The sequence below is a fragment of the Phyllopteryx taeniolatus genome, chromosome 19, assembly GCF_024500385.1.
Source record: "Phyllopteryx taeniolatus isolate TA_2022b chromosome 19, UOR_Ptae_1.2, whole genome shotgun sequence".
Taxonomy (NCBI): Eukaryota; Metazoa; Chordata; class Actinopteri; order Syngnathiformes; family Syngnathidae; genus Phyllopteryx; species Phyllopteryx taeniolatus.
Genome location: NC_084520.1, coordinates 9545550 through 9565606, shown reverse-complemented (window position 1 = coordinate 9565606; position 20057 = coordinate 9545550). Strand labels below are relative to the sequence as shown.

Genomic DNA, 20057 nt, shown 5'->3' with positions numbered 1-20057 from the left:
GCACAGCTAAAGAACCACTTTTGACTTGGCTGCAGAAGCAGTCATGTCAAAGCCAAAAGGTAAGCAGAGCTGCAGTATTGGCGCAGATTAGGATGAGCTTCTGTTAGGCTAAATTGTGGACGTAGGGGGTTATTTACGTTTGGTGGCGTTATGCACCACACCGCTACACTAACTGCCATTTGGTGGCTTGGTGATGAAATATTGCATCCATTGGTGATAATGCAATGGAATCTCCATGGTTCGAAAAACACTTTAGCTTCTTATACACGATATGAACGGGAATTGTCTGTACTGACTCTCCAGTAGGCCTGAGCCGAAAATGAACCCCGAACCTCAGAACTGTGAGGCAGACAGACGAACCACTAGACTTACTGTACTGCCCTGCATTTAGTCCTCCCTGTCGCAGCAACAATGAGAGAAAAGTGACCAAAAGGATCCGTCCTTGTTTTTTTTCCTCGCGCTTGCATTTCCTTCCTTCTATTTTTGCCGCGTGTGATGTAACAACACAGTGATGTGCTAGAAGCCTTGCCAGCTTCTATTCATTTTTTTATTTTTATTATTTTCTTTTCAAAACCAAGACCACCCACTTGTGACACAGCTTCCCTCAGCCTTCCGTGGTAGTGTGGGAGGTTTTTTTTCCTAATCCAACACATTTTAGACGTACTGTCCTTTAATACCTCAATCCAATGGTGCCTCTGAGCTTCTAGCTGTATGTCATTCATCAATCAATACATCCATTCCTCTATATGTTGAAAAAATACAAATGTAGCAGACAAAAATACAAACATAAATATTAGAAAAAAATATATATATGAAATAAAAATATTGGAAGTAGTACAAAAATACAGACCAGACCCCAAAGATATTTTGTCAAATACACAAATATTAGATTTTTAAAAAATATAAAAAAAATACAGATGAAAAATATTTAAACAATGTTATACCCCCAAAACTATTGCATGTAAATACACAAATATTAAACAAAATTATTATGAAAAAAATATTAATTACAAAAAAGTAAAAAATTATCTAATGGAAAAATAAAATAATATTAGACCAAAATGGAAAAAAAACAATTTGAGCAAATATGACAAAAATACAAAGATTAGTCAAAAATACCCAAATATTTTATTAACATCCCAGATATTACACAATGAAAATATTAGGTGAAAAATACCCAAATATTAGTAAAATCATAAAACCAAATATTAGGCCCCCTAACAATACTCTATTGATGAAAAATGCACAAATACTAAAAGAGAAATACATTTTAACGCTGAAATAATATAAAAATATAAAAATTTTGATACAAAAATACCAAAATATTAAACAATTGTCTTTATTAAACCTTTATTTAATCAGGTGAAAGGTTGAGATTTAAAATCTTTTTCAAAAGCGACGTAGCCAAGAGGCAGCAGACATTTTTTACAGTACATAACACAACAACATTCATACAGTAAATAAAAACAAGGAATAGAAAATAACCGCAATATTAAAATGTATGGCATCTGATTTAAAAACAGCGACAAAGCCCAATGCCTTTGAGTCCTGTGGTTCTAACAATGTTGGATGAAAAATACATAAATTAGGAGCAAAAATATAAAAGAAAATATTAGATCCCCCAAATATTAGCTGTAAATACACAAACATTCAGTTAAAATGTTTTAAAAATACAATGCAATATTCGTTACAATAAATGAAAAATATCTGATGGAAAAATATTCATTAGACAAATGCATAAAGTATTGGACAAAAATACAAATATATGACACAAAAATGCAAATATTAGACACAAATACTAGCTGAAAAATCCCAAAGTATAGACGTGTGTGTGTGTGTGTGTGTGTGTGTGTGTGTGTGTGTATGTATATATATATATATATATATATATATATATATATATATATATATATATATATATATATATATAGTATCAGAATAAAAACAAATATATTTGGTAAAATACAAAAAAAAGATAAAAATGCACAAATATTAGTTAAAAAAAATATAAACTAAAATAGTAGACCAAAAACAGTATTAGTTGAAAATACACTGTTCACTATTATTTTATGAAGAATTCACCACTACTTATGCATAAAAATAAAAATAAAAATTTCTGCAAAACTACAAATATTAGTCAAAAAGAAATAAAAACACAAAAACATTCGACAAAAATAGTAAAAGAACAAGAAATATGTCAATATTACACCAACATTAGGAGTAATGACTACAATATTTAGAAAGAAATAAAAATTGTTAGCTGAAAAATACAAAAATATTAGGGAAAAAACAATGATATTAGGAATAAATATGTAAATATTAGACTTGGATTCATCGTTCCACGTCATTTCGACTTCTCCCATAATGACTCTTTGTCCGTGTGAAATAGTCCCAATGCATGGCGATGCCGTCACCGCTGTAAAGAAAAGCCAGCAAACGCGATTGTACTGTTATGTCGGCGGCGTAGGAGGCGGACAGAGGGCAGATTGTGTCACTCTGACTTGGCTTGTGTTCTTCTCGAGAGGCCGCCACGTTTTGTCTTGTGTCCTGCGGTGGCATGAAGACGTGTCTCTGTCCTTGCACAGTCAGAGGTCCTGCTCCTCCTCCTCTTTTATCTCCCCCCTGAAAGAGGCCACTTGTCTGCGTGTCACAACATCCTATTGTGATTACGAAACAGCGCAATCTGCGGCGAAGAATGGACGCTTTCTCTCTCTCCAATAAATATGCAACAAAGATACGATTCTCCAGCCTGTAAGGATTTGAACAAGGGAAGAAAAGCGGTAACGATGTATAATCCTGTTGCCACTGTTTCACATCTCTTAGAGACGGAATTGGAAAATAGGAATTGGTTCAATAATGTGATGGTAATAATAATAGTAATACCTAACTACCGGTATAGCTATAAATCTTTACGTACCTGTGACTAGAGACAACAGGAGGCAGAACTGGAGGTGGTGGAAATGAAGATGTTTAGGTTCTCTTTAGGGGTGACCAGGTTGGACATGATTAGAAATGAGCTCATCAGAGAGTCACAGTGAAGGTTAGATGTTTTGAAGATGAAATTAGAGAGAGCAGACTTTGGTTTGGCCACGGCCAGTGGAGAGAGAATGAGTATATATGGCTAGAAGGATGATGAGGAGGGAGCTGCCAGGCAAGAGAGCTAGAGGAAGACCTAAGAGAAGGTTGATACAGTAGATGTGTAGCGAAGGGAAGACATTAGGGCTTTGGTGTTGGAGAGGAGGATGCAGAAGATGGGCCTAATGGAAAAGGATGACATGCTTTGGCGACCTTTATCAAGACTAGCTCAAAGAAAAACATGTACCTGTGGCTAAAAGCTGAGAGTGTAGAGTCTCTTTCACCAAAAGGGCTCTCGAGTGCAGTCAATGAATGAGGCGATTATTGCCAACAGCCTCGCAAATATCCACACACTCTCCGATTGTCCAGTTTGTCTGCGTCGTTCGGTGTGCCCCTAACCCTAATCCCCTCACCTTAAACCTACCATAAATTTAAAGATCCTGTATAGTGAAGTCTTTTTTTTTTTTGTCTAAATACATGAGACATGTTTGAAGATAACTGCTGAAAATGTGCAAAGACTTGAGAGCTCTGTAGTACTGAATTGTGGAGATATAATGTTAAACTGTTTTCCACCATTTCAGTTTTCTGGATTTTTTTCAGTGTGACAAAAACCGCACCCAGTTGATGCACTTGGGCATTTGGCATCAGTCACCCCTTCCCCACTGTATAAGAACTTGAGCTGCCCAGTCACATAGTTGGGAGACCAGAATGAGTCCCACTTCCCCCACTATATAATTTCTACAGCTACAGCATACATTTAGCAAGCTAACTATGCATACGCCTTGAAAATGCATCTTCCCTGGATGCCGCTACTTAGAGAACAGCCGATTTGTTTAATCATTCAGATTTGGCAGGGTTGTTAACTACCATCTTCTTTGTAGTGTCTCAAATTTAATCGTTTATTTTGACATTACATGGCCTTTATCTCTGCTTCAATCCTGTATGTCTGCCCCAACCCTAACCTTACTTTAGCACTAACCGCCAATTTAACCCGAGCCCTAAACCTAACGTAAACCATGCCCTAACCCCTCCCCCTTAACTCCCTAACCCTATAACCCCATCATACCTGAAACATAATTTCTCCATCCTAACCCCAAACTCTACCTAACCCCCAACTCTGACCCTATAATCCCCTAATCCCTCATTTTAACCCTACCCTAGCCCTGAACCCCATAACCAGACTTTAGTGCTGCTACATTTATGCCTGTAGTTTAAAAAAACAAAAACAAAAAAACAAAAAAAATATAAACTGCACTCGAGCGTTCATGTAACTTCTTGACTCATTGACGGTGATGTTTTTTTTGTAGCGCAGCGCGTTGGTGTCAATCTCATGCTGACCCAGTTCCCACACAATCGCCCTTGCCCCCTCGGGCTGTTGGAATCTGTCCATCGACCAACTTGATCTTTCCACCAGAGAGGCCTAATTCTGTGCTGTTGACCAAAACTCCGCCACCGTCTTTGCTTTAATGATGTAGCTACGTACCTGGTGCTTTCCGACTTTTCCCACATGACATGCATACTATCCGGTCTAGTGTTGTACGAACGCAGTGGGCCATGTTCTTCCGGGTCTACCGGCTTCTCGTAGCCTAGTCGTGTAGTTCGTCTTAGGCCGTTTATGATTCTGATGTATGATTTTGTTTACAGGTTGCGATGGATCAATTTGAAACCATATCATATCAGTCACACGAATGTGTTTACATGTATCCCGAAAGATCCAGTTTATTTATATTTCCTATTACAGCAAAGTATGGCCTGTGGGCCACATACGTCTATTATTTTTCCTCCTTTGTTTTGGTGCTGATCGGGTTGTTGTTTTTTACACCCCACTGACAGCTGCTCCATGTCGGCCTGGTATGCACACTCATACTGATGAGCCCCACCGCAGTGGTATCATCGGCAAACTTGATGATGTTGTTTCTGGGGTGAGTGGGGGTGCAGTCGTGGGTGTAGAGAAGGGGGCTCAGCACACAGGAGAGCCGGTGCTGAGGCTGATGGCTGTGGAGGCATGAGAGCCTACTCTGACTTCTGGGGGCGGTTTGTTTGGAAGTCTTTAATCCAGAGGCAGGTGGATTGAGATACACCATATTGTCAAAAGGATTCGCTCACCTGCCTCGATACACACACAAATTTAAGTGACATCCCATTCCTAATCTATAGGATTCAGTACGACATTGGTCCACCCTTTGCAGCTTTCACAGCTTCAATTCTTCTGAGAAGGCTGTCCGCAAGGTTTAGTAGTGTGTTTATAGGAGTTTTTGACCATTCTTCCAGAAGCGCATTTGTGAGGTTACACACTGATGTTGGACGAGAAGGCCTAGCTCTCAGTCTCTGCTCTAATTCATCCTAAAGGTATTTGATCGGGTTGAGGTCAGGACGCTGTGTAGGCCAATCAAGTTCATCCACACCAGACTGTCATCCGTGTCTTTATGGACTTTGCTTTGTGCACAGTCATGTTGGGAGCATGAAATTGTCCAAAATCTCCTGGTATGCTTGAAGCATTCAGAGTTCCTTTCACTGGAACTAAGGGGCCAAGCTCAGCTCCTGAAAACTAACCCCACACCTATAGTCGCCCCTCCACCAAACTTTACACTTGGCACAATGCAGTCAGACTATTTTCCTGGCAACCGTCAAACCCAGAATCGTCCATCAGATTGCCAGATGGAGAAGCGTGATTCGTCACTCCAGAGAACGAGTCTCCACTGCTCTAGAGTCCAGTGGCGACGTGCTTTACAACATCGCATTGCATTTGGTGATGTATGGCTTGGATGCAGCTGCTCGGCCATGGAAACCCATTCCATGAAGCTCTCTGCGCACTCGTCTTGAGCTAATCTGAAGGCCACATAAAGTTTGGAGGTCTATATCGGCTGAGTTGCTGTCGTTCCCAAATGCCTCCACGTTCATACAGTGTAATACATCTGACAGTTGAAATTTGGACTTGTTGCACAGGTGGCATCCTATCTCAGTTCCACGCTGGAATTCACTGAGCTCCTGAGAGCGACCCATTCTTTGACAAATGTTTGTAAAAACAGCCTGCATTGCTAGGTGCTTGAGTTTATACACCTGTTGCCATGGAAAGAGATTGGAACACCTGATTCCGATTATTTGGATTGGTGAACGAATACTTTTGGCAGTATAGCTGTGATGCTGCTGCTGTGTAATGCTCCAGATCTGTATGTTCGAACACATCCCAGTTTGTTTGTTTGTCCTGCATTATTCTGAATGTATTAATTAACTGGTAAAATATTTATTTCAAATACATTCTAATTAAAAAAAATGGCAGTAATTATTAAAAGAAACAATTTTACAGTCGTCTTTCGGTGACTCTTCATTAGGGGCAGTAAGTATTGCGTATTGTATTGTGTTTTGTACATTGTTTTTTTTTTTCTGATGATGATGGGGAGTCCGTTTATGGCTTGTGGAAAAGAATTTCTCTGCAGGGACAATATAGTCGCAATGCGCCACCAAATCCAGCAGATGGCACTTTATTTTGCAAAGTAATGCTGATAGCTTTGGTTTTTTTGGGAGTCATTTCTTTGGTGTGTGTATCTGTCAACATATGTCAGTTTTGTGTCCATTACCCTATGCAGCTTGAGACCTATGAACTCTGCTCAGCAAAATGCGACCGCAAAAGCAATTTTTGTTGCTTGCTACGATTTAATTTGGGATGATTGTGCTTCATCATAACAAACAATCCTGGGATGAGACCAGCTACACTCCCGCCCGCCTCTTTCAAGCTCCGTCCACTGTGGTTAATTCCGGCTGCGTGCTCCCTCGGGCGTCATTGATCCTCCTATAGTCAACTGTACGTGGATCCGAGCTGGGAGTTGCCCACTGTTTCTCTGGTGTTATCAGTATCAGGCTTTAGATGATGGCGAGCAGGAGGAAGAGCAGAAAACGGAGCTTGGCAGCATGCCCCACCTTCGCCACTGTCAAGGGCCACTTGGGCCCCGGCAGGAAGGGCGTGGAGGGCCTGTGCGTGAGCAGCCTGCTGGGGGTTCTGAGGTCCCACTTGTGGATGGTCGGGGACGGGCGTGCGACCCGGCTGCTGCTGGGCCCCCACGTCGTTCCTGCGTCACGCCAGCATCACCGTGCTCATTCCCTCTCCTATTCTTTGTGCTCGTCCTTCACAGATGGCGGGAGCGAGGAGCTGGCAGACCCCCGCTCGCCCGGTCTAGACCCTCACCTGAGCCACTTTGGCCAAGGTAAGCACACCTTTGAGAGCCATGAATAAAATAGGATTAAAGTATATTTATACAGAAGTGAATGTGAACCACAGCAACAAGGAACAGCATTGTATGTATGTAATTAAAAAAAAAAAAAAAAAAAAAAAACGGTTAGCTTTAGCTCTCTAATCTTTACTTTTATAATAGGTGATGATATTACACGAGAAGTGAACTTTAACAATAAAGTTCTCAATCCCCGTTCGCTATTCATGTTGACAGTAACGAAGGACTGCAGAATTAGAATTGGATCGTTACTCCTTGCATTATTCTGAAATAAAGATGTATTTGTCTAACAAATGAAAAATCCGATTTTTGAAAACTCTAATGAACCGGAAAGATGCGCATTTTGGCTGCCACTTCTCCCTTCAGAAAAGTTTTTCTTTTGAGTTTAAAACGTCTTAGTTTAACCAGGATCCGTTGCTGTACCGTTGCCAAAAATAAAACCTGCGTTGGTTTTACACCCATCTCGGTGCCATAAAATGCATAAATCCACACTGGCTGGGACCATCTGCCTCCTTTCTAGCCAACTAGCTAGCTAGCCGACTACCTCTCATCAATCATCTGCCACGCTGTGTTGAATCTTGCACAACTTTCTCCCATTCAATCTGCCGCGTTTGCCGTCTGCCATGAACATCTGTGCAGCTCCTCGGGCACGGCTATCAAACGCCTCCTTCTGCGGAGGTCATCGTCTTGGTGGATGGCTACGGCTATTGGCATCTATGATCCATGATCAACTGCAGTACTGTAAAACTGCGCACACGGGCAGAAACTATGCGGAGCAAGTGGAAATGGCGTCGGCCATGAAGACAGGCTAAAAATCTAAATATTTTGTATTTATTTTTCTAAGTAAATGCAGCGTGGCAGCAGGTGCCACTCTTGTAAGACTAAAGTAGTATGGTATTCTAAGGTTTGTTCTGTCTTAAAGTTCTGATTCGATGATAGCTTTTCCATGCACATTCAAATCCCAATTCGAAGTCATCACCCATTCGTGAACAACTCTAATGAACAGTCAATAACAGTAGTCAGCAGAGTTGCACGTAGCCAAAGTAAATGTGCATTTTTAGATTGAGTTGAAGATAGTTTACCTGAGGAAATCCTGACCTTCTTCTAATGCTCCTTTGAAGTGAAAGTACTATAGACGTTTATCATCAAAAACAATAGTCAGCAGCGTTGAATGTAGCAAAAATGTGTCAATAAAGTTGACTTTATAGCCAAAATCTTTATGCCAGTTGAAGATGACGAAGTTACATGACAAAATTGATATTCTTCGAATTTGCCTTTGGAGTGCTGCAGAGGTTAAATCTGTTTGTAGTGTAAACCGTGGCCAAAATCTTTACGCCTACAGAAGTGGTCGTACTGCAGATGTTTATCAGCAGTAAGAGTAGTTAACAGTGTTATGTGTTTAAAAAAAAATACTAGTGAAGATGATGAGAGAATTTGCCTTTGAAGTAGGTGAACTGGAGAGTTTATCAGCAGCCGGGAGGAAATGTTTTCCGTAATTACCTCACCCCCCACCCTCCTCCCAATGTTTTTTTCTTTCCGTCCTTGTGCGTGTTGGAACATGTCGACCAGTGTGGGCGTTTGTGTTTGTTTGGAGTCACGCAGCAGCCTAAACGTGTCATTATCACATCACATCACATTGCAGACTAAAATATATGTATTTTTTATAATTATTTTTCACAATTATTTCTTCTCCTATTAGCAGTCATCATAACGATCACATTAGCAGTGGTCTGATAAAGTCTTGGGCTCTTATTAGATGCTATAATGATGGTATATAACTATCTTGATTCTCACCAAAATGGAATGGGTTTTTCATTCACACATGTTCCGCTAAGCTACATAAAAGGTTTATGTTCCCTATCATGGCAAAACAACAAAGCTATAACTATGCGTTTTTAAAATATATATATAATATATATATCACGGTTCGGTTTTATCATGGAAAGCTGACTGTTTTGCAGGAAGGTTCACAGTACGAAAAACCTCTCTTTTTTTCATGCTCTTCTTCTTCTTGACTCTTGCCGAGCCCTTCTCAATGGGTTTTCGTAGTTTCTGACCGTTTGCCCACAGGATTTTGTGAAAAAGACAGCTTCAAATCATACAACCCCAATTCCAATGAAGTTGGGACGTTCGTTGTGTTAAACATAAATAAAAACAGAATACAATGATTTGCAAATCATGTTCAACCTATATTTATTTGAATACACTACAAAAACAAGATAGTTAATGTTCAAACTGATAAACTTTATTGTTTTTAGCAAATAATCATTAACTTAGAATTTTATGGCTGCAACACGTTTCAAAAAAGCTGGGACAGGTGGCAAAAAAGACTGAGAAAGTTGAGGAATGCTCATCAAACACCTGTTTGGAACATCCCACAGGTAAACAGGCTAATTGGGAACAGGTGGATGCCATGATTGGGAATAAAAGGAGCTTCCCTGAATTGCTCAGTCTCAACCACAAGCAAAGATGGCGCGAGGTTCACCTCTTTGTCAACAAGTGCGTGAGAAAAGAGTCGAACAGTTTAAGGACAATGTTCCTCAACGTACAATCGCAAGGAATTTAGGGATTTCATCATCTATGCTCCATAATATCATCAAAAGGTTCAGAGAATCTGGAGAATTCAATGCAATTAAGCGGCAAGGCCGAAAACCAACACTGAATGCCCGTGACCTTCGATCCCTCAGGCGGCACTGCATCAAAAACCGACATCAATGTGTAAAGGATATCACCACATGGGCTCAGGAACACTTCAGAAAACCAATGTCAGTAAATACAGTTTGGCCCTACATCCGTAAGTGCAACTTGAAACTCTACTATGCAAAACAAAAGCCATTTATCAACAACACCCGCCGGCTTCTCTGGGCATGACCTCATCTACGAGTGTTCTGTGGTCTGACGAGTCCACATTTCAAATTGTTTTTTGAAATTGTGGACGTCGTGCCCTCCGGGCCAAAGAGGAAAAGAACCATCCAGACTGTTATAGACGCAAAGTTCAAAAGCCAGCATCTATGATTGTATGGGGCTGTGTTAGTGCCAATGGCATAGGCAACTTACACATCTGTGAAGGCACCATTAATGCTGAAAGGTACATACAGGTTTTGGAGAAAGATATGCTGCCATCTAAGCAAAGTCTTTTCCATGGACGCCCCTGCTTATTTCAACAAGACAATGCAAAACCGCATTCTGCATGTGATACAACAGCGTGGCTTCCTAGTAAAAGAGTGCGGGTACAAGACTGGCCTGCCTGCAGTCCAGACCTGTCTCCCATTGAAAATGTGTGGCGCATTATGAAGCGTAAAATATGACAATGAAGACCCCGGACTGTTGAACAGCAGAAGCTGTACATCAGGGAAGAATGGGAAAGAATTCCACCTCCAAAGCTTCAACAATTAGTGTCCTCAGTTCCCAAACGTTTATTGAATGTTGTTAAAAGAAAAGGTGATGTAACATGGTGGTAAACATGACCCTGTCCCAGCTTTTTGGAACGTGTTGCAGTCATACAATTCTAAGTTAATGATTCTTTGCTAAAAACAATAAAGTTTATCAGTTTGAACATTAAATATCTTGTCTTTGTTGTGTAGTCAATTAAATATAGGTCGAACATGATTTGCAAATCATAGTATTCTGTATTTATTTGTTTAACACAACGTCCCAACTTCATTGGAATTGGGGTTATATATTACTGTGCCCCTCTATACCCCTCCATCCAATGTTTGTTCATTTATGCTACCTCCAAAACAGTATTATTGCTGCAGCAATATATACTCACAATAACCAAACTGTCCATTGAGAAATTGTCTTTTCAATAGTTTAACAGTATTTACTCTATTGGCATTTTAAAAAATTTATAACATTAGAAATTGGATACTGCCTACAAACTGATTTATTTGCTTGAGTCCAAAAATTCAAGTCATAAACGCAGGAGCGCTCCTAAAGGCATAATAATCCTTAGTTTCTTTTCCATGGCTGAGTGATATTGTAGAATGATTTATTTTTCTGAGCAGCCTCTGTAATATATCATTTCAAACGTGGACATTTAATTTGAAGAGAGGGAAGTATGTCAGATTTATTTTTGCATTTGTATGGAGTAGGCCTATTTGATCATTGGGACTACTGTAATGTATTGGCAGAGGTTGTAATGGGGAGTTGCAATCGTTATTCTCTCTCTATGTGATGGTCTGTCACCCACGATTTTCGACTTGAGATAAACACTCACTAGTATACCAATAAAGAGTGCTGCTGTTACAATATGCTTAAATAATTTGACGGATCATCTCTTCGAGGGGGAGCGGTGGTGGCGGCGGCCGGCGGAGGGCCGGCCAGTGGGGCTTCCCGGAATATACGGGAAATAATATACGGATACATTAAATTTGAATATAAGTACAACCAACATTCTTTTTTTTTTTAATGAAATGCTCGCTCGTGGTACTGGTTGTATAATTATTTTCAGTTCTCCAGTTGTATAAAAGTGTGTGTGTGTTCAGTGCGAGGTGAGGCAAGGTCGTGTGCACGTGCATCCCGCCATCCTGCCCTCTCTTCTGGGTCAGTCGTGTTCACGTAGTCGATATGGACGCGCGGCGGGTCCACGAAACATGCAGCTTCAAGGCTGAGGTGCTGCCAGAGTGCCGACTAGAACTCTCCACATCCATCCATCCATCCAGCCATCCATCGTTTTATTCACAATTAAGAAACACAAAATCTGTCATTTTGGTAACACAAGGAAATGAATCAAAATATCGGATTAAACAAGGACCCATGATTAACTTTTGGAACGTCCAAAACGTTCATTATTATCTCCACCTTTTGCTTGGTGTTGGCTTGTTGTTTTATTTTTTTTAAAATTAGGATTATGATGACAAACCATTAAAAACTACTTTTTTATTTTTTATTTAAATTTTTTTTTTTTTTTTTACATTTTGGTGAATGTCTGGTTAAAAGTGCTTGACATTCTGGAGGAACAAAGTGTGACTTTTCATCAATTGTCTCCACTTATTTTTGGCTTCAAATCAACTTTTTTTTCTCGTAATATGAATGAGGGGGGAAAAAGTGTTGATTCATGCTTATTGTGGCTCTCCTGTCCCGTAGGTGGAAGCTTAGACGGCGACTGCGTCTTCGAGGTGGACTACTACGCTGCCTTGCCGCCGCCGCCACCACCACCACCGCTCTCCATGGCCGAGGGCGTCCAGCACATTCGCATCATGGAGGGCGTGACGCGCTCGCTGCCCTCGTCGCCACTGCTCGGCCACCAGGCTCTCGGCGCCCGGCTGCAGGCCGTCAAGAAGCTCACAGGTGAGATGGCGGAAAATGACTTGGCACTTTTTTGTTATTTTAAATGAGGAAGCAGTGGGGGATGCTGTGTGCTTGCTGTCAGATTGGATTTGGTTTTGATTGTGGGATTTCATAGTCTGCCACTAGGGTGCACCAGATCATGGAAGCTTTGACGCCACACATGCTGGATGCTGATTTCCCCCTTGAGCCAAACGCCGTTATTTAACCCTCCTGTTATCTGTGTTATCTGTGGGTCGAATTGACCATAAAAATCTTTTGTTTTTTTTAAATGTACACACTTTCGTCCCCACTTTCTAAAAATGTTGATTAGTGCAAAAATGTTAACTTATTCTACTGGCCTCACTTTAGTTCTTTTCTTATTTTTAAATATACTACCCAAGAAACTACTTCAGCCCCCTTTTTAATTTTTTTTTTAACCCCACCTGTCTTCGTATGGGTCAAATTGGCCAATGAAAATCCGTTTATAATTTTGTAATTTACAAACATGAATTTTTTTTTTCATTTAACCCTCCTCTCAATCAGATTGACCCGTTAAAAAACATATTTAAACCCCTTTCTATCCTTTTTTCATACCTGTTATTTTGACCCTCCTGCTATATTGCGGGTCCAATTAAGCTTTAAAATTGTAGATTTCTGCATACGGAAATGTTTAAGTAACGTACAAAATTTTGAGGATAAAACTTGAGAAAATGCCCCCTTTCCTTAGCTCTCTTATTATACTGTGGGCCTAATTGACACCTGAATATCACAATTTTTTTTTAGAATGTACAAAGTTTTTTATCCCCCTTTTGTCTTTGTTCCCGTTATATTGTAGGTCAAACCCACCCATAAAAATTTAAAAATTATGCACCAATTTTTTTCACCCATATTTTCTTTACTTAGTTTAACTCCGTTCGTTATATGATGAGTAAAACTGACCTGTAAAAAAAAAATATATATATTTTTTAAATTTTAGTTAATTTACCGGTAACCCTCCTGTCCACATCAATCCATTTATTTTCTATGCCGCTTATCCTCGCTTTCTGGTCAAATTGACAGGTAAAAATCAAGATTTGTTGTCTATGCACAAAAATATAACTGCTTCTGTCTGCCAAATTTCTGTTCTTTTCTTTTGATTTTACTATTGCGGGTCAAGTTGACCCGTGAAGGTCTTGATGAAAAGAAAAATTGAATGTAAAAAATTTGGTATGATCCAATCTTTTAGTTCCTGTTATATTGTGGGTTAAATTGACCCTTGAAATTTTTATTTATTTTTTATTATGTGGAAACGCTTTATTCCCCCCCCTATTTAGTTTAGTTAGGCTTCATATATATATATATATATATATATATATATATATATATATATATTATATTATATATATTTTTTTAATATATGTTGTGACTTGGCTTTTTGATTTTTTTATTTCAAAGATTTTTGAAGTTGCCTTTTGGCCACGATGATGGTGATTAAACATCAAAGCAGCAGGTCACATTGATCCACGCGCACAGTTTTCAGGGTAAATAGGTTCATTTTCAAATACATTTTCTTCCCTATCATAGATTAGGAATTAAGATGGGGAGATCTGGCCTTTTTTTGGTTGCACGTCTCCTGGCAGATGAAGCCTAATTTTGGGACTCTTTGATCAGAGCGAGGAGTTTGGATGTGCTTCTGTTGTTGTGTTGTGTAATTAAAGAGGTGCGTCATCGCCTTCTTTCATGACGGGTAACAGCAGAGTTTCAGTGCTTTGTATTTTTGGCTGTGCAGAGTTTGTCACCTTTTGATGTGTCATCTTAACTGTGTCTTAGTTTGTGTTGGCAACAAACAGGGAGTGCTTTCTCTTTTTTTTTTGGTTGCTTTTTTGGTGGGGGGTTTAGCAATGTTTTAGCAAACTTCCAACAGATATCTGTAGAATTGATCAAAGGTGTGTGGTGTGCATGATGCAATCTGTTTGACGAAGGTACTGGGGCACCTTTCACCTATAGGAAGTGAAGAAAATGTGGTGTTCACTTGAGCTTCATTTGCCCTTTGTTCCTCATCTACACAGCAAACACATTTCATTCTGTCACTCCGGGCTGTGTCACCCTTTAATTAATTCAACTCAGTGCCACGTCCCGCACAGCGTGACGGTGCCAAACTCTTCGTGCATGTGTGCACTGACGTCAAAGACCGCAATTCACCCATCACCCCCTCTCTGTTATTTCGTTAAAGTTGTGGATGCTTAAAGAAGTGCTTTTTGGATTACTGTGACTTTAGTACAAGTAGGGTTGGGAATCGAGAACCGATTCCGTTTCTCCCGGAATCATTCAAATTTCGGTTCCCAGTTTCGATGCCTACAGTCTGCCCACCCCGAAGAAGAAGTGGCGAAAACCAACGAGGAAGAGCGTGCACGAAGACGTGCTTGTGCCTAATGGCTGCAGGGGCGAACAAAAGTGTGTCTTAACTTTGTTAAAATCAATGACCAGTCACCTCAGTGCAACACTTGGAATAAGATTATATTGTGCAAAGGAGGGTGGCTCGTGAACGACCGGGTAGGACATCTGCCTCACAGTTCCGAGGACCGGGGTTCAATCCCCGGCCCCGCCTGTGTGGCGTTTGCATGTTCTCCCCGTGCCTGCGTGGGTTTTCTCCGGGTACTCCGGTTTCCTCCCACATCCCAAAAACATGCGGGGTAGGTTTTTGAAGACTCTAAAATTGCCCGTAGGTGTGAATGTGAGTGTGAATAGTTGTTTGTTTATATGTGCCCTGCGATTGGCTGGCGACCAGTTCAGGGTGCACCCCGCCTCTCGCCCGGATAGGCTCCAGCACGCCCGCGATCCTAGTGAGGAGAAGCGGAACGTAAGATGAATGAATGAATGTGCAAAGGAGGCTTTCACGATGTGTAGCGTATGACGTGCTCCAAGCCTCAGCACACACCGCGCGGAGCTTCAGTGAAGTCAACTCTCAGTCAATTGGGTGAGTTTGAGACAGCTAACAAGGTAAACAGTTGGTTGCACTTTTGCACTGATGGTTTTTAGCGTTTATTTTTGTCTTCAAACCAACAAAATTCACATAAACATCTCTCAGTATCACAAACACTAAGCTTGTGCCTCATCAGTGGGTAGGGAAAGGAATCAGTGTTTTATAGCATTTGGTTCCAGCCATTAAAAAAAAAAAAATAATAATAATAATAAAAATACAAAAAAATCACCAGTGCTGTGTGAAGTTACTTCTTGTGCCGCAATGTTGTTTTCCGGTGCGTACCTTTCAAAATAAAAGGCTACAAGCTTAAAACAGGAAGTCAAGTTAAAACTTACACATAAACCATTTGACGTGATGAAACAGTACCAAATAACTATTTTAACAATGCTATATTTAACTGTTACCTGAAACATTAATTAATGAATATTAGGTCAATTGGGTTAATTCCACACACATTGCCTTTTAGTTCATATTGATATTGATACTGGATATAAAGAACCCCGAGTCAAATGTTCATTTTAGTCTATGCAGCGGACTGCTAAGAAAATAGATGTTCACAATTTGCACACCCTTTATTTAAACCATGCAAACGTTTTTGACCCAGCCCCCTAAAAGAATCGGAATAGAGAAACTTTTGGAACCGGAATCGAAATAAGGAGCCGGAATCGCTCAAATTCAAACAATGACCAACCAAGTACAAGTTAGACTGTTTGAACTCTAGGGAAGAATAGTGGAAATTTTCGTTGCAGAAAGGTTGATTTAAGGCTCAGGTGCTGCCCGAGCTCCGACAAGATCTGTTAATACTGTGGTTGAAAATAAATGTCTACAATATTTTTTTGTAAATTTTTTTTTTTTTTTTTTTTCACCAAAATACGTTTTCATTGTATGTAATCCGAATGTATTCGGCACTTATGCAGCACCTCATCCTTGAATCAACCTGTATTTTTTCCCCCACCTTCTTTTAAAAAAAAAAAAAATAATAATAATGATTAAAAAAAAAATTAAAAAGAACAACAAATTTGGGCAAACCTGCCATTCATCCACACTAACAACAATTCTAATTCTTGAATCAACCTGGATTTAGTTTAAATGAGTTGATATTTTTCCCCACCTTAGTTTTTTTTCAATTTATTTCCAAAAACACTGAAAAACTACAAAATTTGGAAGAGCACACTTTTCATCCGCAGTAGCGCTGATTCTAGTCGGCACTCAGGCAGCACCTCAGCCTTGACTCAACCTGGATTTGTTTTAAATTACATATTGTTGAAAAGCCACATAATTGATAACATTGTAAGAATGATCAGTAGTCAGAAAGAAACCTTCATTTGTATATACTTGTAACTTAATACTTTAATTTCTTTTACAGTAGAATTTAATCGATGTATGATGTGCAGACAGGGCCAGAGCTTTAATGTGTCACCGGATGGGTTCCAGATCTAATCAGATTGGAACTGAACCTACAAAATGCAGCCACTAAAGCCCCGTAACTGATTCTAGTGTTGTGCTTTCTGTGGCTCCCACTTTGTGACATCATATGTTCTCACTGACTTTCATAGATCCCCCACATTGGCTATTTTTAGTCTGCAACAATGCCTCATTATAAGAGCGGGGCTGTAATCACTGATGTTTCGTTGGTTCTGGCGCAAACTCCTCACTGTATTGATGGATCGGCTTAATTTATTGATCGACTGTCAATAGAAATGATTCAAAGGGAATCATTTCAACGTTCTCAGTGGAGCTTTCCTGGAGAATTTCTCAAAAGGGCAATACACTAGCCGCTTCGATCAATGCAAAATTTGGTTGGCTTGTCTATCGTGATAGGACACAAGAAAATGTGTCAAGGACCTGTTCCCTAAAATGAACAGCAAGGCGTCGATTTTCGAGGACCCAGACATACCCTGAAATGAAGAAGTCAGCTATTTGGTTCAAAAGAGACGATTTTGTCCAATGCCCAAATTGTTGTCTTGAAAAAATAAATAAATGAATTGCTAAATAAATAAATAAATCGCTAAATAAATAAATAAATTGCTATCTCCACCAAATTGATCGAGCAACATGAACCTTTGTGGGTTTGTCAAGTCAAAACGAGATGCATCAAAAATTCTCAAGGACTTGTGCCCTAAAATTAACAGAAAGTCGTCTATTTGGAATAAAAGTGATTATTTTGTTAAGGCCACAAGTTGCAGCCTTTTATAAAAAAAAAAAAAAAAAAAGTTTACAACCCAACACCAACTTCAGCGATCAATTCAAAATTTGGTGGGCTTGTCGGTCACAATGAGATGCATTAAAAAATGAAAGGATCTGTGATTAAAATGAACACAAAGTCGTTTATTTGGGATGAAAGTGACAATTTTGTCCATTCCCCAAGTTGCAGTCTTCCCACCAACTTCATTGATCAACTCGAAATTTGGTGGGCTTGTCCATCACGGCAGGAAGCGTGAAAACGGGTAACAGGTAATCAGCCATTTTGGTTAAAAGCTGCATTTTTATTTATTTTTCCCAGTCCCGAGGCTTGTTTACTTTAACTGACTCCTTCAAGCCCAAACAAGCCCAAATCAGAATCAGGGATACTAGACAGATAAACAGGCCATGATGAATTGTAAAGGATTTTAGCCCACGCCGTACGAACTGGGCTGAGCCTTTGATGATTCGCCATGCGACAGTAAATCCAAACAACGTGCCACCGAAAGGTCAGAGCTTATCATCCAGTATTCCAAGATTATTTCCCTCGCCATTGGCTCTTTTATGAGAAGCGATTTTGTGGATTATTCCAAATTTGTCACGCACACAGCCTGCTGGTGACTATAGCGTCAGCCGCCCCTCGCGAGCTTCACGCTGCATGTCGTTGACAACGACAACACACACTCGCCGTCGTGTCACACCGCAGGGTTAAACTACAAATGCGTCTATTATTATGTGTGCGCTCATAGCTGTACTGTGCATTAAGGAGACTGACCGACATTCGCAAACTCATATGACATTTATGAGCCTCACCGTTCAGTGTAAAAACTCTCTCTGTAGAAAGAAGCGTGACTGACGAGGATGATTATAATAGAAAAAAAAACCTACTGCTTTTGACACAAAATGACCGTAAAAGATGGCTGCACTTTCAAGGGTAAAACAAGGGCATGCAGGAGCTGACGGGGAGTCCCTCGCGGTGGCTTTTCATTAAAAACCCAACAAAATCATCCCCTTCAGCGTGTCCGTCAAAACTGTGCGCCTTTTAATAAGAACGCTCTACTCCCCTGCTAGTTTTTTTTTTTTGATTATGCCCTTTTTTTCTAGCTCTCCATTCCTACCCTTTTTCCTCCCCCTCCTTTTCTGCTCGCTGGTTGCCATGACAACAGCAGCACTGCGCCATTCATCCATCGGCAGGACCCGGGCTCGTGTTCCTGCTCCGTACTGAACGACACTAAAGGCGCCAGATGCGGCGGACAGAGGTGCTCGCTTTCTTCAGGCTGCCGCATCGCTCCTTATTTTCCCGGGAGGGTGAAGGTTACTTGGTAGGCTGGGGTGTCACCTCTGTGGTACCCTCCCACCAGCAGCACCATCAACGCCCCCCACCACCCCACGGAGACGCAACCGCCTTCTTTTCCTCACTCCTCCCCTCGCCGCCGTATCGCTTGCTCGAGTGCAGCATTGGCGTCCAAAACCTGAGGAGATCCCACTCCCGCCCCACCCTTCCCTGAGATAGGAGGACCCTCTCGCTTGACTTTTCTCTCCCACTCCGGAAGGACCTCCAACTCGCCCAGCCTCCGGGAATGCGGGATCGTTCCTGTTGAGAATGGTGAGCAACCGCCGCGCCCTCGTACCCTGTTCGCACGTTGTCAGGGTCGCCGGCGCAAGTCATGTGACGCTGGGCTGACGGGAAGCGATTTGATGCACTTGCCGGTGGGGCCCTAATGACGCTAACGTAGGCTGTGGAGGAGCTGTGAATCAAGCGGTGTGATCAAGTGTTTTTTTTTGCTGTATTCATGCATCAGCGTGGGTGAGCATTCAATTGTCTTTGAGTGTGTGTGTGTGTGTGTCTAAGCACAAACTGTGGGTGGCTAATGATGCACTTTTCCAAGCATAGCATCAGACTATGTACCATATGCATGCATAAATACCTTAAAGTTGTCAGGTGGGAGGGAGGTGGAAGAGTATTGGGGGGTGTGGATGCCCACTTTCTCCAGCTCTGTTGTTGCAGGCTGCTCCCCTCCCTACCCTCTCCCCAGGGGGGCCGACGAGCTACTGTTGAGCGAATGGAACAAAATGTTACAATAACAGCAGCCAAACGTCATCTGCCTCTGCCGGTTGGCATCGACTCCTGATTGGCTGATGACGACCAGTTCTGGAAGGCGTTTGTGTCCCAAATTGTCAAATAGAGTTGCATTTGCATAGGCGCCTATGGCTGTGTCCGCTCAGGTAATTTTTGTCTCCAATATTATAATTCATATCTCCAATTGTATATGAAAATCAAGAAGGATGGCATTTAACAGCGGTCAAGAGCAAGCGAAAGCCAAAACAGACCTCTTAGCCAA

At 40.9% G+C, this 20057-nt stretch overlaps 1 protein-coding gene across 1 annotated transcript in view; it reads left to right on the top strand.

Moving 5' to 3' along the window:
* Nucleotides 1-6826: 6826 nt before the first annotated feature.
* Nucleotides 6827-20057, top strand: part of tanc2b (tetratricopeptide repeat, ankyrin repeat and coiled-coil containing 2b) — a 68516-nt gene continuing 55285 nt past the window's right edge. The window contains exons 1-2 of the mRNA XM_061755429.1: nt 6827-7277; nt 12390-12593. Of these exons, the coding sequence (XP_061611413.1) occupies nt 6941-7277; nt 12390-12593 (541 nt within the window). The 5' untranslated portion in view covers nt 6827-6940. The remainder of the gene's footprint in view (nt 7278-12389; nt 12594-20057) is intronic.